The 27,857-nt window shown below is 40.4% G+C and overlaps 1 protein-coding gene across 5 annotated transcripts in view; it reads right to left on the bottom strand.

The window, feature by feature from the left end:
* ARHGEF6 (Rac/Cdc42 guanine nucleotide exchange factor 6) overlaps window positions 1-27,857 on the bottom strand; it is a 174,645-nt gene that overhangs the window by 11,219 nt on the left and 135,569 nt on the right. For 2 of the 5 annotated variants that reach the window (XM_077490417.1, XM_077490419.1), the window contains 2 exons: window positions 18,042-18,135; window positions 14,439-14,528 (listed from right to left, as the gene is read on the bottom strand). In XM_077490417.1, the coding sequence (XP_077346543.1) occupies window positions 14,439-14,528; window positions 18,042-18,135 (184 nt within the window). Of the gene's footprint in view, window positions 1-1,139; window positions 1,473-2,933; window positions 3,083-14,438; window positions 14,529-18,041; window positions 18,136-27,857 lie in introns of those variants that run through there. The other 3 variants (XR_013277464.1, XR_013277465.1, XM_077490420.1) reach the window with 3 other exon arrangements.

The raw sequence follows: 27,857 nt of genomic DNA, 5'->3' as shown, positions 1-27,857 counted from the left end.
AGGCCAAAGTGAAAAAAATTAAGTGTAATGCTACGTACACACGGTCGGATTTTGCAAAGGGAAATGTTGGACGTGAGCTTGTTGGCTGAATGTCCAACCGTGTATATGCTCCATCTAACATTTGCTGTTGGACTTTCCACCAACAAACGTTTGCTAGCAGGTTCTCAAATTTTCTTTCAACAAAACTGTTGTTGGAAAGTCAGATCCGCGCACAAAAGTTCACGCATGCTCGGAATCTAGTACGAGCCGGAAGCACTCTGTCTTGTAAAACTAGCATTCGTAATGAAGATATCACATTAGTCACGTGGCAAATGATGAAATCTCTCAATGCAGCACATTCTCTTCTTCTTTACGGTGCAAGTGCTCAAGTTCTCATCAGTGAGATCACGGTGTGAAATTGGGATTTAGAAAAGCTAAAGCAAAACATCAATGATGTTCAAAAAAGACTGAGCAACATCATTGATGTTTTATGCAAAATCTAAACACAAAAAAAGAAAATGTTATCCTTATTGTTGTAGGTTAAAAAATTTTAATTGCAAAGCTAAAATTTGAAGATGCACACAGTGCGTCAACATGTGCCATCTGCCATCATGGGATATCAATATATGCGTTTTGTGAGTGTAGCCCCTTCCTCAAAAATAAAGTAGGTGAGAGGAAGGGGTTGCCCCCCCCCCCCCCCCCAAAACACATCCATTGATCCCCCATGATGGGAGCTAGGACATGTTGACATACTGTGGCTTATTTCAAAAAAGAAAAAACCTTTTGCACTACAAGTGCAATGCAGGTGTACTTGTAGGGCAAAGTGGATTGTCCTTTCTGAAATAACGCCCAGTTTGACAACATGTGCTAGCTCCCATTATGGGGGTTCAATGGATGTGTTTTGGGGGTGCAACCCCTTCCTCTTACCTACTTTAGTTTTGAAGAAGGGGTTGAACCCACAAAACACGTACATTGATATCCCATGATGACAGATAGCACATGTTGACACACTGTGTGTTTTGTGGCTTTAGAAAAATAGATGTAGGGAAAACGCACACATTTTAGGCATGGGATCATGAGGGAAATCCACATTTTGAGTCCCAGTTTGTATGCATCTTAAAAATTTGTGTCAGAAACCATGAATCAGATTGAGACAGAAGTACAATTAAATCACACTTGTTTATTAATAAATAAAAAGGTAAATAGAAAAAGCATAATCAAAGCATAGCCAGAGTCCAGTAACCGGATAGGGTAGTCAGCCAGGCCAGAGTTCAATAACCAGATCGGGTAGTCAACCAGGCCAGAAGTCAGGGATCCAAGTAGAGCAACAGCAAGCAGGATAAGGAGCCAGAAGGGATGTCAACAAGCCAGTCTTAAAACAGAACTGCAGGAGATGGTTTCTTGTGATGTGACCAAGGTGAAGGCAGAGGTGAAGTGAGCTGGAAGGCTTTAAGTAGGCAGGTCAGACGAGCATGATCAGGAACAGCTGGCAACTGTGGAGAGAGATGAGACCTGGCAATTAGCCAACAGCTGAGTAGCCAGCCCAGAGAAGGAAGGGCTAAGCCAGCCCTGACAATTTGGCTTTTACAGATCACCCCATCTGATGGAGATCACCCCATCTGATGAAGGCAAAATCAACACAGTTTTGACATACTAATGTCTCATATGGCCTTCACTTTATCAAAGTTGAACTTTGTAAGTTCCTGAGTTGGGGATGTGTATGTTATGGTTTTAAAGATGCCTGTTTAGCCACAAAAAAGGCTATATACTGTCAAACATACATGTTATACACAATAGATGTTGGTTTGTTAAAAAAAAACCTTTTATAAACGCACATGTGAATGTGCTTGGAGTAAAATGTTTTATACTCAACAATGTGTGGCTTCTTTCAATGCTCAATACAAGTTTTTTTTTATTAAGTTGGTGTAGTTACAGTGACAGCGGGGGTTATTTACAAGGCAAATCCACTTTCCACTACAAGTGCACTTGTGTACTTTCAAGTGCACTTGCAGTGCAATTGTAGTGCAAAGTGGATTTGCCTTCAGTAAATAACCCCCTCTGTGCTCTAAAATTTGCCCCAGGCCATTTTAGGGACTCCAAGCAATTAATTCATGGAGTTGAAAAGAATGATTATTTTTATCATTAATGTATTACATACATTAACAACAAAAACATTGTGTGTGTAGCAGAACCACAGCACAACATAACAGTTAGCTAAAGAAGAGATTGTCACCTCATGTTTCAAATAAGTTATGTTTGCACTATTGAAGGAAATGGCCAAAAATAAAAGGCCATTGGAGAACCTAGGAGACAGATAAGAAACACAAGCAGTAAATCAAATGAAATTTGAGTTTAGTTTTTCACAACACATTTATTTGAAAGAGCTTAAAGACACTCTGACATATCAATTGCCCCCTACCCACGAAGAACTCCACATAGCTTTGCCGTACTTCATGGGCACTTTGGGGGGAGAAAGCCAGTTTCAAGCATTGTCGTAACTGAGGCCAGATATTTGGCTGCATTCTTAACGCAGAAAATTATGTAGAATGCAGCAGCTTAACATTATGTGGTTCAGTTTGTATTCGGCCATGTTTATGGCCATTTGGAATAGCCGGAACTGGCTGGCCATTATGCCGAAGGCATTCTCGACCACTCTTTTGGCTCTGACCAGCCGGTAGTTAAAAACTCTTCGCTCTGGGGTGAGGGTCCTCATGGGGAACGGTTTTATCAGATGGTTCCCCAGCACAAATGCCTGATCTGTCACAAAAACAAACTGGAAGCCCGCCACATTATCTGCTGGAGGTGGCAAGCCCAAACTGCCATTCTGGAAACGCCTGTAAAAATCGGTCTGTGCGATGACTCCACCATCTGACATATGGCCATTCTTCCCCACGTTCACATAGAGGAACTCTTAAAACGCTGACACCACCGCCAACATCACTATACTACTGTACCCCTTGTAGTTGTAGTAGTATGACCCCGAGTAGGGGGGTGGGACAATCTGGACGTGCTTTTCATCTGTCGCACCACCGCAGTTGGGAAAGTCCAATTGCCGGGCGAATTGGGAGGCCACAGTCTGCCATTCCTGTGGGTTGGAAGGAAACTGGAGTCAAACAAGAAACAAATTAGTACTTTTGCACATAACATTGCAAGCAGATTAGACACAAACATTCTTGGCCAACATAAGTATAACATTTATTGAAATTAGTATTTAAAGACAAAAGTATAAGGTCAACTTATAAGATTCCTCACCCCCTCTGATGGCCCATTGCAAAAATTTTAGGGTGGGGGGGGGGGTAGATGTATTGGACAGGTAACCCTCTCAACTTCATTGAGAGCTGAATGCATAAATAATGTGTGTTACTTTGGCCAGCCCCTCCTTACACTATTGGCAGCCCACTGCACAGGTAAGAAGTGTCATAATCCAAAAATATGAATACACACTGTCCAAATTGAAGCACATTTTTACATTCTGCAATAACCTATCAAGATAATAGGAGAACAAAACTTTAAACAGTACCATTTGAAAGTATTCAGGCAGGCCCTTGCAATACATGCTTTGGTGAATTCATCCATAAATCTGAACACAAAAGAGGTAGGTATAGTGTGTATGGGTTTGGCAAAGTCAGCAGATAGAATATTGGTATCGGTTGACTTAGCAGTTGGGGGGGGGGGGGGTTGCAAATGAGCTTGGGCCCCAAAAAACTCTTGTACTCTGCCTGAATTTAAGGACAATAACGTTTGGACACATTTTAGGGGGTGTTTAGGGTAAGCACTACAATGGAGCTGACAAAATACATTAAGTCACTAGGCTAGGCGTGTATGGGCCCAGAATAGCATGCTGGGGAGGTTAGCAAAGGCAAATGCTTGATGGACAAAAAAAGGAGCATTAAAAGCTTACAGCACACATTAGGACAAAGAGGACATTCACAGCATATTACAATCATGGTAATTAGGGAATGATGAAATAAATATAATACATTAGCAAACATTAAATACATAGAATGTGATGTTAAAGGATAAAACTTACCTTAATATAGTCCTTCTGCAGGGCCTGAATGATGGCAGAACAGGTCTCTGGAATGATTCCCAGAGCCTGGGGGGGGGGATCCCAGTCGTGAACTTGATATTCTGGAGACTTCTCCCCATTACCAAATACTGCAAGGTGGCAACGAGCCTTTGCTCGGGAGTGATGGCTTGCCGCATGCAGGTGTCCTGCTTGGTAATATAGGGGGACAGCAAAGCCAACAGACGGTGATAGACGGGGTCCGTAATCTGGAGATAGTTCCTAAAATAGTCAGGATTATTCTCCTGGAGCTCCCGCAGCAAAGGCACACGAGAGAATTGGTCATGATTAAGTAACCAATTGAACTTCCTTTTTATTGGCTCGTCGTACGTTTTTTATGTCACCGCGTTCTCACATTCAAAATTGTTGGCCAACATTTGTGTGACTGTGTGTATGCAAGACAAGTTTGAGCCAACAACCTTCAAACAAAAATCCACGGTTTTGTTGCCGGAAAGTCCAATCGTGTGTACGCGGCATTACTCTCACAACTTTTGAGTATTCCTGCAAGCCTATCAGGCATGTAAAAGGTTGAATATTTATCCTGTATGGGATCCTCATGATCTCAAAATGCAAACTTTGTTATATGACCCAATGGGAAAAGTACCTCTTAATACCGTCCTAGTGGAGTCTAGGTCAGAGTAGCCAATATATATCCACAGGCCTCGCAACCAGGAACTATGTTCCATATATGGTGGCAATGCCCCAAACTCACAAGGTTTTAGATCCAAAAACTTCACCCCAATATGCATGATAAGAGAGGTTAATGCCTCCAGGACCCCTGAAATAGCCCTGTTAAAAAAACTTGATATAGACACATCTAAATATAAATGAAAATTGATCATTTACATGATTCTGACAGCCAGAATTGCTAAATGTTGTAATGAATCAACAATATCCTTTGAATACATTAAAGGGATTTTAAAGGGTGAGTTTTGTTTCTTTGAAAATAACAAACTTATATACTTACATGCACAGAGAAGCCCCGATCCTTCTCTTCTTGGGTGCCCCTCTGTTCCTCCTGGCCCCTCCCTCCTGCCAAATGCCCCTATAGCAAGCAGCTCCTGCTGCTGTCTCAGCCAATGAGGAGACAAAGACCCCGGAAAGCCGCTGCTCTTGTGTACATCGCTGGATTGTGATGGGGCTCAGGTAAGTATTAGGGCAGAAATAATAAAAAGGAGCTGCGCTAACAAGTAATGGAAAAAATGTTGTGTTAAAACCAAAAGTTTATAGCCATTAAAATTCAAATAAAGTGCATAAATCTTGAAATAATATTCAACACCACATGTATTACAAAAGGTAATAATGTTAATTAGTCCATATGTCCTAGTCACATGTGTAGAATCTTGGTATAACTAGTGACAACACCAAAAAACTTGTGCACCTCCACCATATAAAATGCATGCTTACCAGAGGCAAACTAACATGGGCTTGCGGCTGTTAATCTCACCAAGGCCTTGATCCAGGGGAAATAGAAAGGCGACTCCCAAATATTTGATATGATGGGGCAGAAACACACAGCAAAAAGCCAGGGAGATTAAATTATTATATTATTATACGGTCACGATGAGGACCAGGAGATAACCCAGAAAAGAGGCGCTCACCATAGTGTAAATCATATAAAGAACATTTGTTAAAGTTTAAAAGTTGCACTTACATGTAGTAAGAAAATATAATAGCAAAAATTTTAGAAACCGGCTGGCAAGTGAACACCCGTCCACTAAGGTACACAGCGAGATGACGTCAGCATGCCAATCTTCAATTAGCGTTGTATTTTTTCCATCTTCCAAGTATTAGGGCAGGCTGGGAGGTAGCTGCACACAGAAGTTTTTTTTTTACATTGATGCATAGAATTCATTAAGTAAAAGACCTTGAGCCAGGGAGGAGTGGCGTGCTGACGTCATTGCGCTGTGTACCTTAGTGGATGGGTGTTCACTTGCCGGTCAAGAGGGGGTTGCAGTGAATAGATCTGGCGCTATACCTACATATTGTCAGAGAATATGTCACTGGGGACTCATTTGTCCGAAGTGTTCAGTATAATAGCAGGTGGTAATAAGAAATGGGATTAGTTATATTAGTGTACCAATAAATTAAAAGTGTTAAACCAGCCCAATTATATAAAGAATTAAAGTGTACAACATCCTACCACTTGGTGTAGCACTAGTGAAATATACAAAATATATATTACGAAAACTCAAAAAATTTAAAAAATATTTTTCAAAAACAGTAAATATTTTCCAGCGTGCTGGCTATATAAGTGAAAAAACAAAGAAATAATGGAAACTAATAATCCTCAAAAGGGTTGTGACAAATTGCTGGTACAAATAAATATATAAAGTGCTAGTGCTATTGCATTGCTGATAAATTAGTGACAATAAGTATAAAACCAAGACAGACTGTGCTGTTTTCAAAACTGTTAGTGCACTGATGTGACGGTGAAGTTTATACAAAAATTCATGCAACAAGTAGAATAATACAATAAATAAGTGGTAAATATCAATGCTTCAAGTGAAACGTGCAAAAAAAATGAAAACCGCTACTAATCCTACTCACAATTGTAAGTAGTTTTAATCTTTGTCAATAAAACTGTTTCTCATACGGTATCACACTATGGATGGTCCTCTTTTTTAACATATATACTGTGGCACACTCCACCTGGAAATAACGAGGGATCCCCAATACTTTACCAGAAGCAAGCCAGAGAGCGACACAATAGCTAATATTGTGAAGGCTGATCCACCCCGGATGGGGTCTTTTTTCCGGTGAGAGTACAACCTAGAAGTGACCACAATGCATGGAGAATAAGATCTGAATTTATTACACCCCCTCTCCCCATTTCACGGGACAATCCCATCAATCCTATTTCACCAGAGACTTTTTTTTATGTTTCCATTTTTTCATTTTTTTTGCACGTTTCACTTGAAGCATTGATATTTACCACTTATTTATTGTATTATTCTACTTGTTGCATGAATTTTTGTATAAACTTCACCGTCACATCAGTGCACTAACAGTTTTGAAAACAGCACAGTCTGTCTTGGTTTTATACTTATTGTCACTAATTTATCAGCAATGCAATAGCACTAGCACTTTATATATTTATTTGTACCAGCAATTTGTCACAACCCTTTTGAGGATTATTAGTTTCCATTATTTCTTTGTTTTTTCACTTATATAGCCAGCACGCTGGAAAATATTTACTGTTTTTGAAAAATATTTTTTTTAATTTTTTGAGTTTTCGTAATATATATTTTTTATATTTCACTAGTGCTACACCAAGTGGTAGGATGTTGTACACTTTAATTCTTTATATAATTGGGCTGGTTTAACACTTTTAATTTATTGGTACACTAATATAACTAATCCCATTTCTTATTACCACCTGCTATTATACTGAACACTTCGGACAAATGAGTCCCCAGTGACATATTCTCTGACAATATATAGGTATAGCGCCAGATCTATTCACTGCAACCCCCTCTTAACGTTCTCCACCCCACCAGGTGGATATTAATAGAGGCTGCTCTTACCTATCTCGACATACCACTTCTTTGTACTTATATATAGGCCCCATAGCGTAACCTACCACCCCTTTTCTTTCACTTGCCGGTCGGCATAAATTTTTGCAATCATATTTTCTTACTACATGTAAGTGCAACTTTTAAACTTTAATAAATGTTCGTTATACGATTTACACTACGATGAGCTCCTCTTTTCTGGGTTATCTCCTGGGCCTCATCATGACCATTGAATAATCGAATATCAAATCTCCCTGACTATTTGTTTTGTGTTCCTGCCCCATCATATCAAGTGTTTGGGAGTTGCCTATTTGCCCTGGATAAAGGCCTTGGCGAGGTTAACAGCCGCAAGCCCATGTTAGTTTGCCTCTGGTAAGCAGGCATTTTATATGGTGGAGGTGCACAAGTTTTTTTGCTGTCGTCAGTGGTTATACCAAGATTCTACACATGTGATTATGAGATATGGACCAATTCACATTATTACTTTTGTGGTGCTGAATGTCATTTCAAGATTTATGCACATTATTTGAATTTTAATGGTTATAAACTTATGGTTTTAACACATTTTTTCCATTACTGTTACTGGAGCTCCCTTTTTATTATTTCTATTTGTATCTCATATTGAGCTGCTGCTGTTCTTTATCTTATTTGTATTGTTCACTTAGCGCTGTATTTTTTCAATTTTTCAATTATTAGGGTGAGTTGGGAGGGAGCTGCACACAGGTTTTTTTTTACATTGATGCATAGAATTCATTAACCACTTAAAGTGGAGGGCCACCCTGAAAAAAAAAAAATGTATATAAAAAATTACAAAAAAATCTAAAAAAAAAAAAAAATGAAAAAAAATTTTTTTTTTACTTACCAGAAGTGCCTGTTGCTAGGCACATAATCCTAATCTTCCTCTTCCTCCTCTGCGGAGATCTTCTTTCTTCTCTACTCCGTGCGGCGTCTTCTGGGTAATGGGTCGCACCGTGTTCTGGGAACTGTGTGTTCCAGAACACAGCGCATCCCATTCACAAAGTGCTGCGTGACTCGCGCATGCGCAGTAGGAAACGGGCAGTGAAGCCGTAAGGCTCCACTGCCGGTTTCCCTTACAAGGAATGGCGGCGCCGGGACCCGAGAGCGAGGGACGGGTCGGCCTCGGGCGGCCGACATAGCGGGCGCCCTGGACAGGCAAGTGGGCTGATTATTTTTTTTTTTTTAAACGGCCCTCCGCTTTAAGCCCCGGACCAATTTGCAGCCAAAGGACTAAGCCCCTTTTTGCGATTCGGCACTGCGTTGCTTTAACTGACAATTGCGCGGTCGTGCGACGTGGCTCCCAAACAAAATTGGCGTCCTTTTTTTCCCCCACAAATAGAGCCTTCTTTTGGTGATATTTCACCTCTGCGTTTTTTTTATTTTTTGCGCTATAAACAAAAATAGAGCAGCAATTTTGAAAAAAATTCAATATTTTTTATTTTTTGCTATAATAAACATCCCCAAAAAATATATAGAAAAGTTTTTCCCTCAGTTTTGGCCAATACGTATTCTTCTACATATTTTTGGTAAAAAAATAAATAAAAATAGCAATTAGAGATTATTGATTGGTTTGCGCAAAAGTTATAGCGTTTACAAAATAGGGGATAGTTTTATAACATTTTTATTAATATTTTTTTTTTTTTACTAGTAATGGCGGCAATCAGCGATTTTTATTGTGACTGCGACATTATAGCAGACACATCGGACATTTTTGACACTTTTTGGGACCATTGTCATTTATACAGCAATCAGTGCTATTTAAGTGCATGGATTCCTGTGTAAAGTCCCATACACACTATCAGATTTTCTGCTGAGTTTTTCCTTCAGATTTACCAAAACCATATAATATGAGGACAAACCTCAGGAGTTGTGTATGCAATCAGGCAGGCCCTTCTACTACATGGTTTTGGTAAATCTGAAGGAAAAACTCAGCAGATAATCTGATAGTGTGTATGGGGCTTAAATGACACTGGCAGTGAAGGACTTAACCACTAGGGGGCAGTGTAGGCGTTATGTTTGACGTTATGTTTTTTTTTATTTCATTGTAGGGGGCGTGGCCTGGCATGTGACGTCACTGATCGTCTTTCCCTATATCAGGGAACAGACGATCGGTGACAGCCACAGTAGGAAGCACGGGGAAACGTTTGTTTACACAGACCTCTCCTCGTTCTTCAGCTCTGTGACCCAATCGCGGGACACAGATTGCGGTCCTTAAGTGGTTAAGGTAAAAAACTTTGAGCCTTTACAACCACTTTAGTTTATGCTTAAACTAGAAAATGATCAACAATAAATCATCGTCTATTCTAACCAATACTCAATCGAAAATTGATAAAACGTGGCAGCCGTGAATTCACTATCTTGATAGGGTGTTTGCTCCAGGGATCCCCTCAATGACACTTCACTTCTTTTCTCTTTCCCTTCTTTCTGGCCACAATTTTTCTCCCATTATTTGTAATTTCTTGTAGTCACTTGGTACGCGTTTGTACTTTTAATTCATTATTACTTGATCCAATAGGTCATCTTACGGCTTAACTGCCTATCGATTCTTAGGTATATACTCCTAGAGGGTTTCCACACAAGACTTTTTCACATTGATGTAATGTGTCTTAACCGTTCTCAAAATAGTGCCCATTCTGTTATCTTGTTATACTTTCCCTTGACAAGGGAGCCTGTTTGTTACTTGAAACTTTAATAAAAATGCTGGAAAATAAAAAGAGTAAATCATGCACTCAGAAGAGTATAACTAAAACTGAGCTCATCATCAATCTGGCATGATGTTGGAATAATTCACTTTGCTTGTAACAATATTGGTTTGCATGCAGAACTTTTTTCATGAATTATTATCTTATGGTTTATCTTTTTTTTTTTTTTGCATCCTCTTTAGCCCGTTTTCAGTGTTCACATTTAGCTTTTTATTATTACCTATAGAGTTTTATTTATTTTGATTTCTTTGTTCCTTGTGATTTATTATGTTTGTTTAGCATGTACTGCATTATATTTATAGTATGTAATTTGTTTCTCTTAATGTCAACTCTGCATGTATTTCAGCATCCCAGCTCTAACTTTTTCTCCCCTGTGGTTATAATATCACTCATGTAATTTTGCTTCAATATTTATAGCTGGCCCCTGCACACACTTCCACTGGTTTGAGAAAGGAGTAGCACTTCTGCAACACGTTGTCAAGGATACAGGCACCCAGAAGTAGACACTTTCCTGCTCTGTAAGGTCCATACCTGGCAACAAAAATGCCATCTGTAACATTAGGAAGCGGGTCCTCTGCTGCTCATTCCCAGTGGCTGCAATTCATCCCCACCACTGACCATGAAAAGGGGGAGGACTTTAAAAATCACACAGGGCCAAGTGTTAGGCTGGATTCACACCTATGCATTTTTAGTGCTTTTTGCATTTTGCAGATTTGCACTACAGAACGTGTTCCATAGGAAACCATGTTAAATGGACTGCAGTGCAAATCTGCAAAATGCACTAAAAATGCATAGGTGTGAATCCAGCCTTATGCAGCACTTTTATGGACATCTTTGAGTGCATTTTATGCTTCTACTTTTAAAGTGTTAGGTTTTATAATGCACTAAGCGGGTGCACTCTGCTGGTGTATTACTCCAGGATTCCCCCAATTGTATAAATTCGGCTGATTTGTTGGAGTTCCTGTGCCGATTTTCAGTTCTGGAAGGAGAACCTGGAGACCATTATTCTCAGAAGCAAGGTGGATTATTGCTACCATGATGCCAGATGCATGATTTCATGAATCCTCTTGTAAGTGCACAATTGACTCTTTTTTTAACATATATCTGAGACAACACTCAAAGTCATTGCACCCTTTTTTAATTTTTTTTTTCTTTGCAGTTAAAGACAGCCCCAGAAACTGCTCCACCCTGTGATTGCTCAAAGAAGTACTGGTGGTGTCATCCCTGTGCTTTTCCCCCCAGTAAGCATGCCTGTGCAAAGAAATATAGTTCTGATTGGTTTCCCCTATACATTTCTATTGTACAGAGGATTATAAAATGGGGATATCAAAGCAAAACCCTTTTTTTTTTTTTACTTGCCTGTAGTTCAATAGTAAAGAACATGTAGCCCTGTACACGTATACCTCCCTTGACAACAATGATACATAGTCTAGGATAAAAAAGCGGGAAATTATAAAAACGTGAGGGATGGTCAAAATTGGTGGTGGGATTTTGTGCTCTATGGGTATATCAGAATTTCTGTGGGTCTGAAATTCCAGAAAAAACTAAGAAAATCAGAGGTTTAGTTTTAGTTATTTTGATTTTCTTTTAGACACTAGGAATCCATTCAGGGTTCCTGCTGACTCTCTTCCTATAGACCAGTGATTCTCAACCAGGGTTCCGTGGAACTCTAGGGTTCCTCCGGGGGTTGCTAGGGGTTCCTTCAACATTGGGCAATTTCTGCCTCTCAGATAAGTTCCCACTGATACCATTGACCTTTTTAACCATCTGTAAGAAGGTAATTCTTCCCAATGACCACAAGTGTAAGGACCATTCTTCCCACTGACCATCACAGTAATGTATCATGAGTTGTAGATTTCAGATTTTTAGCAGGGGTTCCCTGAGGCTGTAGAACTATTTCACGGGTTCCTCTGTGTTGAAAAGGTTGAGAAAGGCTGCTATAGACCCTGTTGAAAATTCCTAATGCAGACTTTCCAAAATTTGAGTAAGCCTCTGCTGTTCACACTTGATGTGCATAGACTACCAATTTGGAATTCCATAGTATAAGTAATCGAATTTAGGTTTTTCAACTGATAATTCATCAGGATCCATGCACTTTTTCATGTGTTCTTTCTATCGGCAGGTCTAGTTAGCTCTGCTACTGGACTACTCAGGTAGGCTTTTAAGCTGGATGTGTCAGGGGAATTTATAACCTATTATGATATAATTATGACACCGATCACTCTGCTTTCATTTGGCAGATTGAGCATACCTACGGAAAAAGCTGAGGTGTATTTTCCCTGGGCCTATCCCTCCCCCTTTGTAGGTGAATGTTTTTTAATTGATGCGGTAGTCTAGGACATAAGTTTATATCTACAGCATTAGTAAATATATACATACTGTTGCATTATCTATGTAATATGCTGTTAAAATGTCTAAACGTATTCCCATTTTTCCCTCCTTTTTTTCATTTTAGATAAGTTTTCTATTATAACCACTTACTACTGAACTTACTACTGAAGAAGAGAACAAACTCAAAATCCTAGAAATGCGTTGGGTTAAACTCGGTCTGTATGATCTACGCTGACAGTAAACTGTGGTTATTTTTATATACTTACCAACAATATTCAGTGAACTGTAAATGCATCGGTATTTTTATATGTATTCGACATGTCTCACTATGTATTAATAACGTTTTGTGATTTTTAATCTTGGCGTTTATGCCCCAAAAAAATCCCATACGAGGGTCTAGTCCATTACTCTAAAAACTTAAAAAGACAATGGCACCAACCTAAAAAACACCATTTAAGAGCAAGATAAAAATAAAGAATTTGTAATGTGTATTTGTAACATTTTCCTTTCCATAAACTCATTTTAACTTGTAATGTGCCTCTGAACTTAGGGAACTCAAACATTCACAGAAGAGTCTCCCTAGCCCAGCCAAAGTTTCTCCTTCCTACTTGCATGTCAGTCTTCTCATCTTCTGTGGGTGTGTAATTAATCTCTGTGCTGGCCCAGCTCCTTCTCACCTCTTTAACCACATCAATACTGGGCACTTTCGCCCCTTTCCTTCCCAGGCCAATTTTCAGCTTTCAGCGCTCTCGAATTTTCAATGACAATTGTGCGGCCTTGCTACGCTGTACCCAAATGATATTGTTATCATTTTGTTGGCAAAAATAGAGCTTCCTTTTGGTGGTATTTATTCCCAACTGCGTTTATTTTTTGCGATATAAGTGAAAAAAAGAGCGGAAATTTGAAAAAAAAAAAAAAAAAACTATATTTTCTTTATTCTATTTTAAAAGAAATCCAACTAAATCTAATTTTGGCATAAATTTAAGCCAAAATGTATTCTACATGTCTTTGGTAAAAAAAAATCCTGTTAAGTGTATAATAATTGGTTTGATGATCACAGACAGATGTACGCAAATGATCATGTACAGATGTATGCAGGTGATCACGGACATATGTATGCAGATAATCATCGGGACATATGTGGGGACAGGTGTTTTTACCATGTGGGGACATGTGTTTTACATTGTGTGTTACTATGCTGGTGATCAGTGTGTAAAAAGCTGTAAATAAACAGCTCATACACACCGATCTGCTCTCCTCTCCTCACCGACAACTAATGTGTGAGGAGAAGAGAGCTGATCGCCTAACAACCGACTCTCTGTTTACATTACATGACAGCTGTGATTGGACACGGCCATCATGTGATCAGGAGGGCCAATCACAGAGCCCTCCCGCCGATCTGAGATGTGCCATGTGCGGGTGACACGAGCGCTTTCGGATGGCGTCACTGCACGAGGCCCACGCGCGTTCCCCCTCCTTCTGAGGGACGTTCCTGAATGCATATGCAGTGGCCTGGTGGGAAGTGGCTAAATAACCTTTTACTTAGCTGCCAGGAGGGCAATTACTCAATTTATTGACAGCTCTAGGCCTGCTAGGGCATTCAAAATAGCGACACCCAACAGACATCTCAGGACTTTTGGATGTCAGCACAAAGGAAGCTTTTACAGGTAAAAAGGGCATAAAATAGGTTGAAAAGCGCATATAGACCTACGGAAAGATCATTTATTTAGAAATGGTCTGGCAACATGGCCACTTTAAGAGAATCTATAAATGTTAATTTTCCTGTAGTCAGTTCTGTAATAACAAAATTGTAGACATTTAGATTACCAGAGCTGAGGTTTTGCTGGAAGCCAGCTCCTGTGCAATAAGCCTCAATCACTTTCAGAATCTGTGCATCTTCTTCCAGTGCTATGGTGCCTGGAAAATGGAAAATAAGGTTTAGCAATGTAAAGAACACAGTTTTATTTCACTCCTATTCACAAAGATTTACAATGGATTTTACAACTGGGAAATGTAAGCAAGATATTGTTTTAAAAAGATGACCTGTTATCTTCCAACCCCACAATACAGTCTTGTACATCTACATCCTGAGGAAGAGAATGACAACGTGTACAGAAGAGCAAAAATGGATGTTTGCCTTGTACTAAAATACAAACAGCTCGCAATTAAGTATATTGTAATTGCATTTCACAGCTGCCTATGCCTTAGGTGTTTAAGCCAGTTTGCTATATTACCGAGATAAAAGCTTGAGTGTTGCTCCGAATTAGTTTTTACTTATCTGGCCAGCTACAAATTATTTTGTTTGTTTTCTGACAAATAGACATAACAAATGTAAAAATACTTTGTTATTGCCCATAGAAGACTATACATAGTGTTCTGTAATTTATCACATGTATAATGACAATAAAATGTACAATTTTGGTACAAAGCAATACGAAGTTACTTACAAATAAAAAAAATAAAAAAATCAAGAAAACGAAAAAAATAAAAAATACAATCCAACTATTCATATCTCTACCTTCATATCTGAATAACAGTGGAAGCGGACAATCACTGTAGTAGTCCACACTACCACAGTGATCACCATGATCTTCCGGGTCCTGTGTAGACTAATGTAAGCATGCAATTAAGATCATACAGGACTTCATCTTTAAAAAGAGTATAAAAATGAAAAAAATCGGCAGAAAATAATAAATAAGGGGAAAAGTGGAAGCAGCTGTTTATTAGAGCTGTTTAGTGTTAACTAGCAGTAATATGGTCTTAAATAGGAAAATTTTTTATTTCCTTTTTTTTAAACTAAGGTTACTTGTCTGGTCAAAGTCATTTTATAAGCTTTTTCTTTCATATTTTGCTGCTGTATTAGGACCCTTCACACAAGCAGATTGGGTCTGCCTGTCAGTTTTTCAGGCAGACCCGATCGGATCCTCCTATGTCCTCTATGGAACGGCGGGTGTAAACGGACATGTGCCTGTTTACACCTGTCGGCATCCAATCCAATCCGCTAAAAACAGACGAATGGGGATACGTTGCCTATCCTTCTAGCTGGTCGTATGTCAGTCGAGCGTAAATGGACAGGTGGTCCAGTTTACATCTGAACCACCAACAGACAAGAGCAGGCTGTGTCTGCTCTGCATAAGCAGAGCAGACATGGACCAACCAACTGCCTGCTTAGGGTGGGATCAGCGGACAGATTCTAGGCAGACGGACTGCTTGCAAAGTCTGCCTTCGAGATTTGTATATTGTTCCCTGAAGGTATCAAACTCTCAGCGGATGCATTCTCAGCACCATGAGAAAATTCATTTCAAAAGGCCTCTTTCTAGGTGCCTCTGTGCAATTTATTAAGGATGTATGCATTCTACAGACAACAGGCAAATAGGTTTAAAGACTAACTCCATGTTTGATTTCCATTTAAGTAGTTTGGTTGGACCAAGCTGACCCAAAATGTACTATTTACTGCACTAGCAGGTGTAATTTCTGGGCATGTGGTATTAACTGTATGTAGCCTGAGCTACATAAAGTATACAATGCTGTGTTCCAGCAGTGGGATAAGGACTTCTCTTCCCACTCCCACAATAAATATCATCAGGCTGAGTGCCCAGCCATTCACAGGAAGCTTTGTATTTTATGACTGAATACATGGCTTCCTCTGATTAGCCGAGTTGGAGATGGTGCCATCGTCTGCCGCCTCATCCAATTAAACTTATTCATTCATAGATTACAGAGATTCCTATACATGGCTGAGCCATGCTCAGCCCGTCTCCATTTTCTTTCAGGAATGGGATGGAAAGTCTCTGTCCCAGTGCCGGAACACAGCACTGTATACTGTATGTAGCTGAGACTACATACAGTTAATGCAGTGCATCCAGCAAATGCATCTGTGCGGTAAAAAGTTTAGGTCACCTTGGCTCAAACTATTCAAAGGGTCAAGAAACGTGAAGTTAAAGTATAACTAGGCAAAACTTTTTTTTCGTTTTGGATAGAGTGGAGAGGGACTAGAACTGTCAGGATTTTATTGCTGTCTGTGCCCAAGTTAGGGAGAGTCAGCCTCCAAATTTGTCCTGTTTACCATTATAATTGAAAGTGAAAGTAAAAGAAAATCCCACATTTTGTATTGTCCTCAGAAAAGTAATAGAGGGGAAATCTTCCTTTGGAGTTCTAGTAACCTGGGGGTCCACAAGACATTCCCTTAATTTCCAGGGATTTCTTCCTACTTCCTGTTTTGATAGGAAGTGAAGGGAAATCTCTGAAATGGGACACATATGGTGAAAAAAAAAATCTGACAGGGGTTATAACCTTTCCTTGCTCTATACAAAATGAAAATAAAAGTTTTGCCCATAGTTCTAAGCTGGACATAGACGAGTCAGTTTTTATTGTTCAGCCAGCAGGCTGAAAGAAAACTCACCCAATTTCCCAAACCATACATTTGAGGTGGATGGGAAAATTCTCCCCACTGAAACATTGTATTCCGATGATGGGGAGACTTCCTGGCACTCTGACTATATTGATTAGCGCTGCAGGGTATAGTCTATAGCACTGATTGAGCAGACATTTTCCAACAGGCTGGTTGAACAGACGTTGATCGGTAGATCAACGTCTGTTCAGTCACAGAGCCATACAAGGATTGAAATTGAGCCGGTCCCTGCCGAACTGGCCGAATTTCGATCCACATATGGTCAGCTTTAGGCTTTAATGGTAGAACCAGACAAGATTTAACAAGCAAATCCAGGGAACAGGTGGCATTGATCGTTGAAATACTAATGCTTTCCAGCAAACAATGTAGCTCTGTTCAATCAAAAAGCCTGCGGAATGGAATGATTCACTGCAGCTAGATTGTACAGAGCTCCTTACATTCCCGGACCTAGATCTGATCATGCACTCAGAGAAGACAGCTAATGCCTCTCTGCAAAGTTGTGCTGTGCATCCCAAGCAGTTTAATAAAAAAAAAAAAATGTCAAATTCTCAGAGATTTAAAGGTTAATGCTTTTGTAACATATTACATGCACACCCCCACACCCTCCCCCCCCCCTCGATCAAACAACTAGCGAGATCTTTTCCCTCTCCGCTACCTGTCACAATTTTTTTTAAAAAGTGGCCCAGTTGGTCTCCAACCAGCCCCATCACTCATTCACAGTATCCTGTGAATGGAAAACTACAAGGTCCAGCAGCATTTGACCATTCATTCTTCCTGTCAGCGTGTATCGGCTTGCTCATATGAGGTGCGAGCAAGCCGATACACTCACAGAGCTGCAGGAGTCCTGCATGGTACCAGTGATCTGCTGATCACTGGTGCAACACTTTACAGGCTCCTGCAACAAAAAAATAGTAAATGCACATTTTTTTTACATGTGCATTTATTTATTTTAAAGTGAACATCCTTTAAAGTCCATATTAGTCTCTAAACCTGAACAAATAAAAATAACTGTTGCATACTTTTCCTAAGAGCAGATTCATCATCCGAAGCTTTTCGTTCTGGTTTTCGTTTTGGGAGAAATTTCTTGACATTTTTTGGGCTTTTGCTAGAATCCTGTAGAAAGAATTAAGAGTTTATATACAAAAATATTTTTTCTCAAGTCCACCATGCCCCTGGACATAGCTATGACAATCTGCTTCTCTTCAATTGTCTAAACTCATTAATCAGACACTTTATCCAGTTATTAAAAGAAAGCCTCCTCCTGAACTGCACCTAACACTTGCCCTAAGTGATCCTAACACTTATATACCTATATTATTGATGTTATTAACCCATACAAGCCTATAAACAAATACACAATTTCACAGATTTCTGTTACTATTTTTTCAGACCAGAAAAGAATCACATCCAAATTCTTGGACTATAAAGGTTGCTACCTTAAAGACTAACTCCAGACCCATTTTTTCAGTTTTGAATAGACTGGATTAGACTGTCACATTTTAAAAAGTCATCTACCTGTTGAGGAATTTTTACCACATTTCCTGTTTGGTTTAAAATTGTGAGAAGAAACAAGGGGAAACCTCCCCTAAGGTGACAAGAAAGCAATAAAAGCCAAACAAGGGTTTTAAGCCTACTCCACGAAGTCCCTAAAAATGCTTGTATAGAGCTGGGTTTTAATATCATTCCTGCTGTGCAACTATTGTCCTCCAAATCAAAAATTAATAACAGCCATGATTTATACTTTATATACATTGAGGGCCAATTCACACTGACTTGCACTAAAATGTATGTACATTTCCATCCATTTTAACGCACAATGATGTCTGTTGAAATACTTTTTGATGACATGCATGTGCAGCATTATAGTGTGAATAGGACACATTGAAAATTATAATTTTTCAGATTTCCTTAGCGCAGCTGTAAAACGGTGGGCTGTAGGCCAGCCTAAATTTCTTCTTGGCTGGACACAAATTTCGGCTCCCGCTAAAGGTGCTGAAGATATTTTTAGGTAGTCTGTTAAACATAATTATTTTTGTATTTTCTAAGTCTGCACCAGGGTTTACTTCTCAGAAGATGAATACACATGAGCTCCAATGATAGTCTGGGTAATACGTCCAACCACCTCAACTCATTCCTCTTTTTTCAAAGAAATTGCAGTTCTATTCCAAGGTGCTCTGACACACCAAAGAGAGAGTAATTCGGATTGCTCATTTTTGCCACTGGCATTTGCAGCTTTTTTAACCCACAGGCTAGAATAGGACTTAAAAATTGTGTCTTAACTAAGTATCTGGAATTATAGTATCTCCTCACCACTCACATTTTTGTAAATATTTTATTATATCTTTTCATGTGACAACACTGACGGAATGAAACTTTACTACACTGTAAAGTAGTGAGTGTACAGCGTTTATAACAGTGTAAATGTGCTGTCCCCTCAAAATAACGCAACACACAGATATTAATGTCTAAACAGCTGGGAAGAAAAGGGAGCACACTCCTAACATAAAATGTCCAAATTGGGCCCAGAGTGTCAATATTTTGTGTGGCCACCATTGTTTTCCAGCACTGCCTTAATCCTCTTGGTCATGGAGTTCACCAGAGCTTCAAAGGTTGCCACTGGAGTCATCTTCCACTCCTCCATGATGACATCACAGAGTTGGTGGATTTTAGAGACCTTGCACTCCTCCACCCTCCGTTTGAGGATGCCCCACAGATGCTCAATAAGGTTTAGGTCTAGAGACAGGCCATCGCCTTTACCCTCAGCTTCTTTGGCAAGGCTGTGGTCATCTTGGAGGGGTGTTTGGAGTTATGTTGGAATACTACCATGCAGCCCAGTCTCCAAAGAAACTAGGCCGCTTCAGTATGTCCCAATTCATGGTTCCCTCAAACTGTAGCTCCCCAGTGCCGGCAGCACTCATGCAGCCCCAGACCATGATACTCCCACCACCATGCTTTACGGTAGGCAAGACACACTTGTCTTTGTACTCCTCATCTGGTTGCTGTCACACGCTGAACACCATCTGAACCAAATAAGTTTATCTTGGTGTCATCAGACCACAGGACATGGCTCCAGGAATTCATGTCCTTAGTTTGCTTGTCTTCAGTAAACTGTTTGCGGGCTTTCTTGTGCATCATCTTTAGAAGAGGCTTCCCTTTGGGATGACAGCCATGCAGACCAATTTGATGTAGTGTGCGGCATATGGTCTGAGCACTGAGAGGCTGAACCCCCACCCCTTCAACCTCTACAGCAATTCTGGCACCACTCATATGTCTATTTCCCAATGATAACCTCTGGATAGGACGCAGAGCATGTGCACTCAATTTCTCTGGTTGACCATGGTGGGGCCTGTTCTGAGTTGAACCTGTCCTGTTAATACGCTATTTGGTCATGGCTACCATGCTGCAGCTCAGTCTCAGGGTCTTGGCAATCTTATTATAGCCTAGGCCAGTGATGGCGAACCTTGGCACCCCAAATGTTTTGGAACTACATTTCCCATGATGCTGAACTGCTCTGCAGAGGGTACGAGCATCATGGGACATGTAGTTCCAAAACATCTGGGGTGCCAAGGTTCGCCATCACTGGCCTAGGCTATTTTTATGTAGAGAAACAATTTTTTCAGAGCCTCAGATTTCTTTACTATGAGGTGCCATGTGGAACTTCCAGTGACCAGTATGAGAGAGTGAGAGCGATAATACCAAATTTAACATACCTGCTCCAAATTCACACCTGAGACCTGACACCGGGGAGGGAAAATTACTAATTGGGCCCAATTTGGACATTTTCAGGGGTGTACTTACTTTTGTTGCCAGCAGTTTAGACATTAATGGCTGTGTGTTGAGTTATTTTGAGAGGACAGAAAATTTACACTGTTATACAAGCTATATACTCACTACTTTACATTGTAGCAAAGTGTCATTTCTTCAGCATTGTCACATGAAAATATATAATAGAAGCATTTACAAAAATGTGAGGGGTGTACTCACTTTTGTGAGATACTGTAAATCTGTCCCCATTACTAGTGAAATTTAAGCAGAAACGTAACAGTTGGTGGCCGCTCCAATCTCATTAAATGATTTGGGCACCCCAATTACTGTACTTCTTTCACAACTCCCCAGTCTGGTCACTGCAGTACTGCTATAGACAAATACATTTTTTATTTCATTAACTTATTTGGAAAAAGAAGTCTCCTTGACCTGGAGGATCCTACTCTGGCAATTTTACACTCCTATAATTCCAAATACCCATTGCTTTGCCAACTTGAGGCTGGCGCCTTTGCTGCATGTCAGCAACACCCCACATTGCTGCTCTTTCATTGCCTCTAGCTACAGGTGTAAAAGCTGCTGAAGTGGGAGAGATATAACTGCTATACGCCTATTTGGCATAATTCGTTTCTAAACAGAACTTAATAAATTGCAAGTTTTTGGGCTGTGGCGGGACAGGGGAGTGAGATATTTGACCCAGATGAGGGCAGTGTATTGAAAACCTTTCAGTCACTTCTGGTGGAATTTCATCTTCCGACTCAAAAGTTTTTCCAATAGTTTCAATTGAGACATGCATGGCCCATACATTTCAATGAATGGAATATAAAAATGTAATGATTGGACTGTTAACTAAAGCCGACTCCAGAAAAGGGCTTCTCATTTATATGGGACTTTAATGAGGGGAGACCCATGGGAGCAGGCACTGATTTCTCCTCCCCTAGTGTCCTTGTCACCAATTCAGAGGCTCACTCAACGCGATCATACCCCTGCTAAACTGTATAGATGGAGGCGTGGGGATACGGATGTATGCTCCAATCATCCTCAACATATTTTAAGTAACTTTTTTTTATCAAACACTGATTAAAATTTGGCAAAAAAAATAAATTGATTATGCATTTTGAGTTTACTTAAAGCTTACCGATTTCCTAAAGAGGTTTTCGGATTCAGAATACTTTATTAACCCCAAAGGAAAATTATTGCAACACATGCCACACTCAAAGACAACACAAGATCACAACAATGAACAGAACAAGACACAAAGACAACAAAATTCCCAATAACAGCCATTAGCACCAAATATGTTAATATTTTTAATACTTGCATAAGTAAGCATTTCCTTCAGTGCAAGATACTCTATCGCTCCATTAATATTGCTGCATGGCAACGGCATCCTCACTCACCAATAAGTGTCATACAAAAAGGGTAAGGGAGGGGGGAGGCGGGGGAATTTGCAACAGTGGAAATACTATGCCACTAATAATACATTAGTGTGGAGAATGGCTTTAATAATGATGAGCAAGCAACTTTTTTTCTAGCTTTAACATATTCACAAAAGAGGCAGCTCCTTTATTATGCCACCGATGTCTTTGATTGTAAAGTACAACAAAAGGCAAAATGTGTCTGTTTTTGTTTTGAAAAGAGTGGAGAGGGATTAGAACACCTGTCAGTTTTTATTGTGGTCTGTGCCCCTGTTCACCCTCTCTACTTGTTCTGTTCATTATTATCATTGAATGTAAAAGTAAAAAGAAAATCCCCAAATTTGGGTTGTCCCCAGGAACATAATAGAGGGGAAATCTTTCTTTAGGGAACACCAGTTCTGGTGACCTGAGGGTCCCCAAGGAATTACCTTAATTTGGGATTTCCTCTCACTTCCTGTTTTGGCTATGGGACTCCCTAATTGGACACATATGGTGAAAAAATAACCTGACAAGGGTTATAACCCTATCCAAAATGAAAAGTTTTGCCCATAGTTTTACTGTAAGTTCTCTACTAGATATATTGTATGGCAGCCTAGCACTACTGGTGTGCATTGTTTTATTGGAGGACAGACCGCTTGCAGGGGTAGGGAACGTTAGCTCTCCAGCTGTTTTGAAACTACAAGTCCCATGACACATTGCAAGACCCTAACAATCACAGGCATGACTTCCAGAGGCATGATGCGATTTGTAGTTTCAAAACAGCTGTAGAGCCAAGGTTCCCTACCCCTGGCTTAATGGATATTTTAAATGTGGTTTCTTGAGGTTGTAAAAGCATTCAAACATCTATTATATTATGCTACAACAAGATCCAGCACTGTGCCCGAGAGCAGCAGCTCTTTACAGGACAGAGGCAGCAGCTTCTGTAAATCAAATCCGGTGAGGGGCAGGAGATGGGACCAAGCCGCTGTGTCTGTGTATGGACCGAACCTGCATGAGTGGCCCCATGAGAAGCAGCTTGCCTTATACGGGGGGCTCTTGCTGTGGAGGACCCCAGAAAAGGAGGATCGAGGTTGCTCTGTGCAAAACCACTGTACAGAGCAGATAAGTATGACACATTATTTTCTAAAAAATAAGGATTAGAATCATTTTAATGCAATGACACAGGTTTCATGTCAGCCAGTCTAATTTGTGATGCATAACTCCTTCTGCCCATGCGAGGCTGTGCAAAAAAAATAAAATACAGACTAATATCCTGTGACAAGCAAGAAAATAATGCAAATTTTGTATGCGTCAAAAATTATAGAGATAGCCAGTGATAAAAGAGTGTGAACAATGGTTCTGGTTGATCTTGAAGTCTCTTAAAACTATTCCCCTTTCTGCCTTTGTGGTTGACAAAACAATCTCATGACACAAGTATTGCGTGTATCAGTTTCTCGGAACTCCCCAAGACAATAAGCACAAAAGCTCTAAGAAATTGGAATGTGCTTTTATTTCCTTTCACTCTTAGAAGATGTGCCGTCTTATTAAGATAACTCTTTGCTCGTGTGTGAAAATACTTATGCACAGTTTCCCCAATGACTTTTCCAGTCAATACTGCAGTACTCATGTGGCTCTTTAAAATTACATGGTGAGTAATGAGCAGTTTGAGACCTGAACTACTTATGAATTTTAGCAGACCAAAGACTATAAGGCAATATGGATGAAAAAGTCCCAACCAGTCCCACTAAGTTGGACTAGCTGAAAGTGATGGTCCTAATGAGGCCCAGAGCTATACCAATCAGCTGCTTTAGACTATGTTAGGTACATTCCTATCAACTAGTCCATTTCAGTGGAACTGGGTGCAGAGCTTGGTCAGAACTTCATACAGTCATCCATATTCACTAAAAGTTTAATTAGGCCTTCAGTTTGAATCACTTAAAGGCATTCCAAGGAATTCAAAACAAGAGTCTTGCAAATGATGCTTTCTTTAGAAATAAACAAAGCATAGTCTGAGTAGAAAGGCATGTCCCCATGCAATCATGCTGCAAAACAGGACCCTTACTCTCTATAGGGAAGCACTGAACCTATTGAAGAGGTCTGTCACGCCCCTCCTAAACCAGACCTACAGTGCACCCGGAAAGTATTCACATCGCTTCACTTCCGCCTTGATTAAATTATTTTCCTCAAAATGCTACAAACAATACCCCATAATGACAATGTGAAAGAGGTTTGTTTGAAATTTTTGCAAACCTATTAAAAAAAAAGGAAAAAAATTAAAAAAGTCACATGTACATAAGTATTCACAACCTTTGCCACGACACTTAAAATTTAGTTCAGGGGCATCATGTTTAAACTAATCATCCTTGGGATGTTTCTATAACTTGATTGGAGTCCAGTCCTGTGGTAAATTCAGTTGATTGGACATGATTTGGAATGGCACACATCTGTCTATATAAAGGTCCCACAATTAACAATGCATGCCAGAGCACAAACCCTGCCATGAAGTCCAAGGACTTGTCTATAGACCTCCAAGACAGGATTGTATCGAGGCACAGATCTGGGTAAGGGTACAGAAAAATGTCTGTAGCATTGAAATTCCCAATGAGCACAGGGGTCTCTATCATCCGTGAATGGAGGAAGGAACCACCAGGACTCTACCTAGAGCAGGCCACCGGGTCAAACTGAGTGGTAAGGGGAGAAGAGCCTTAGTCAGGGAGGTGACCAAGAACCCGATGGTCACTCTGACTCCAGCGTTTCTATGTTGTGACATTGGGGATTGTTCAGCTCAAGTGGATAGATGCGTTTTGGTGCAGTGAGTCCACATCAGACAGGCATTTATAGTTAAGAGTCTGTTTATTAAAGGGAAAAAACAAAAGTCCATCCAGGAATCCCACGCAAGGGGTCCAAGCTTCAATTAAATTCACAACATCCAAATGAAAATGTTAGCCCACCTGGCTACTCTTCATCAGTACTGCTGTTATAGGTACTTGCCTCTCAAACGAGCTGCTTGGATGCACACAGTCTTAGGCTCCTTGGACGCACACAGCTTCAAGCCCTTCAATGCACACTGCTTTGATCTTCTTAATGCACACAGCATCTATCCTCACACAGAGACACTTACTAGCAGCCAATGCTCCAACTCCACCTTCCTTCCCCTTCTGCTCTCACCAGCCCCTCATTATTTATATGGGCTGTGTGCACCTGGGCACACACCCTGCTGGCTGTCCACAAGACCTGGACACAGGGTTGGAGATCCCACCCCACCCAAGACCCTGAAGGATCTCTAAACTACAGAACCTCTTCCAGAAATGGCAAGATCCGGAGAAAACTGCCAGAGCAGTTTTCTCTGTTTCAAATCTATGCTCTGTAGCTCTGCAAGCTGCTGATATGCAGACTCTGTGTCCACTTTAACCCCATTTTCATAGGGACAGAGCCTCACTCTGCCCCACTGTGGAGAGAGAAGAACTTTCCAGAATAACCATTTCTGCAGCACTCCACCAATCAGGCCTGTATGGTAGTGTGGCCAGACAGAGCCACTCCTCAGTAAAAGGCACAGGACATCCTGCCTGGAGTTTGCCAAAAGGCACTTGATCTCTCAGACTATGAGAAACAAAATTCTCTGGTCTTATGAAACAAAGGTTGAACTCTTTGGCCTGAATGGCAAGGGTTATGTCTGGAGGACACCAGGCACTGCTCATCACCTGGCGACTACCATCCCTACAGTGAAGCATGCTGGTGGCAGCATCATGCTGTGGGGATGTTTTTCAGCGGCAGGAACTGGGAAACTAGTCAGGATAGAGGGAAAGATGAATGCAGCAATGTACAGAGACATCCTTGATGAAAACCTGCTCCAGAGCATTCTAGACCTCAGACTGGGGTGAGGTTTTATCTTACAACAGGACAATGACACTAAGCACACAGCCAAGATAACAAAGACAAGAGTGGCTACAGGACAACTCTGTGAATGTCCTTGAGTGGCCCAGCCAAAGCCAAAACTTGAACGCGATTGAACATATCTGGGGAGATCTGAAAATGGCTGTGCACCGACTCTCCCCATCCAACCTGATGGAGCTTGAGAGGTACTGCAAAAAGGAATGGGAAAACGGCCCAAAAATGGGTGTGCCAAGCTTGTAGCATCATACTCAAAAAGACTTGAGGCTGTAATTGGTGCCAAGGGTGCTTTAAAAAAGAATTGAGCAAAGGCTGTGAATACTTATGTACATGTGATTTTTTTTTTTTTTTTTTAATACAAAAATAAGTAAAAAATTGCAAAAGATTTCAAACTTCTTTCACGATGTCATTATGGGGTATTGTTTGTAGGATTTTGAGGAAAATAATGAATTGAATCCATTTTGGAATAAGACTGCAGCATAACAAAATGTGGAAAAAGTAAAGCACTGTGAATACTTTCCAGATTCACTGTATAGCTTTGCAATCTGGAAAGCTTATGCTCTCTGCAGCAAGAGTCCCAAATATGCAGCATGCTTGCAGATTACAGGTGTTTCTTCTGAGTCTGTGACTGGTTTTTAAAGGAAAATAAAGACTTTGCACACCGCATATTTGATGCACCTGGAATGTATTTAGCCATGTTAAAATGAGAATTCAAATGGCCTTTATGGAAATAGAAACCCATGGAAATTAGTACATAGAGAAGTCTAATGCTGCGTACACACGATCGGGCGTTTCGTCAAAATCCATGGGATTTTTTCCGACAGTTGTTGGCTCAAACTTTTCTTGCATACACGGTCGCACAAAGTTGTCGGAATTTCCAAACGTCAAGAACACAGTGACTTACAACGTGTATGATGAGCTGAGAAAAATTAAGTTCAATAGCCAGTGCGGCTCCTCTGCTTGATTCTGAGCATGCATGGAACTTTGTGCATCGGAATTGTGTACACAAGATTGGAATTTCCGCAAACAGATTTTGTTGATGGAAAATTTGAGAACCGGATCTCAAATTTTGTGCAACGGAAATTCCGATGGAAACTGTCTGATGAAGCCTACGCACGGTCGGAATTTCCGACAACAAGCTCTGATCGCACATTTGCCGTTGGAAAGTCCGACCGTGTGTACGTGGCATAAAAGTGATGCCCTCTTTTTTGCTTTAGATGGAAACGCCTTGAAGTGAGCCTGTAGTTGGCCCATATTTGGAAAAGTTGTAAGTTCACTTTGAGATGGGGTTATGAGCAGTGTGTACTTACCTTCCTACTCTTTCCTGACACATAAATCTGCTGTCAAAATACCAGAGAGTCAAATGCACATTTTGATGTGCTAAGCAAGTTGAAACATACAGTATGCTAAAGACTGGGCCTAGCAATTAACAGCTTAGGCACAAAGTGCAGCATTGTGAAGCGGCACAGGGAGCATGTACCCAAAAGCTCTATGTAGATCTTAGATGTCAGGTAGAAGGTCGACGCAGTGGAAAGTGCAAGGGAAGTGAGCACTTTGGGTAGCACTGGCAAAGTACAGGTTTATAATAAAGGGACACTCCATCAAATGCCTGCCTACGAGATACAGTATAAGGTGCCAAAAGGAGATACACAAACTTGAATTTTGTGTGGACTGACACTTAAATTGACCCTGTTCTGTTTGAAGATGCTAAATGAGCACCAGTGATGGATGGCAGACACCTATAGATCCATGTGTGCTTGCACAGATAGAGAAATCCAAAAGGGG

This window comes from Lithobates pipiens, unplaced genomic scaffold (assembly GCF_037356315.1).
Source record: "Lithobates pipiens isolate NorthernLeopardFrog02 unplaced genomic scaffold, aLitPip1_a1.2 Scaffold_1, whole genome shotgun sequence".
Taxonomy (NCBI): Eukaryota; Metazoa; Chordata; class Amphibia; order Anura; family Ranidae; genus Lithobates; species Lithobates pipiens.
Note: the sequence above shows the minus strand (reverse complement) of the source record. Positions and strands in the feature narration are given on the sequence as shown.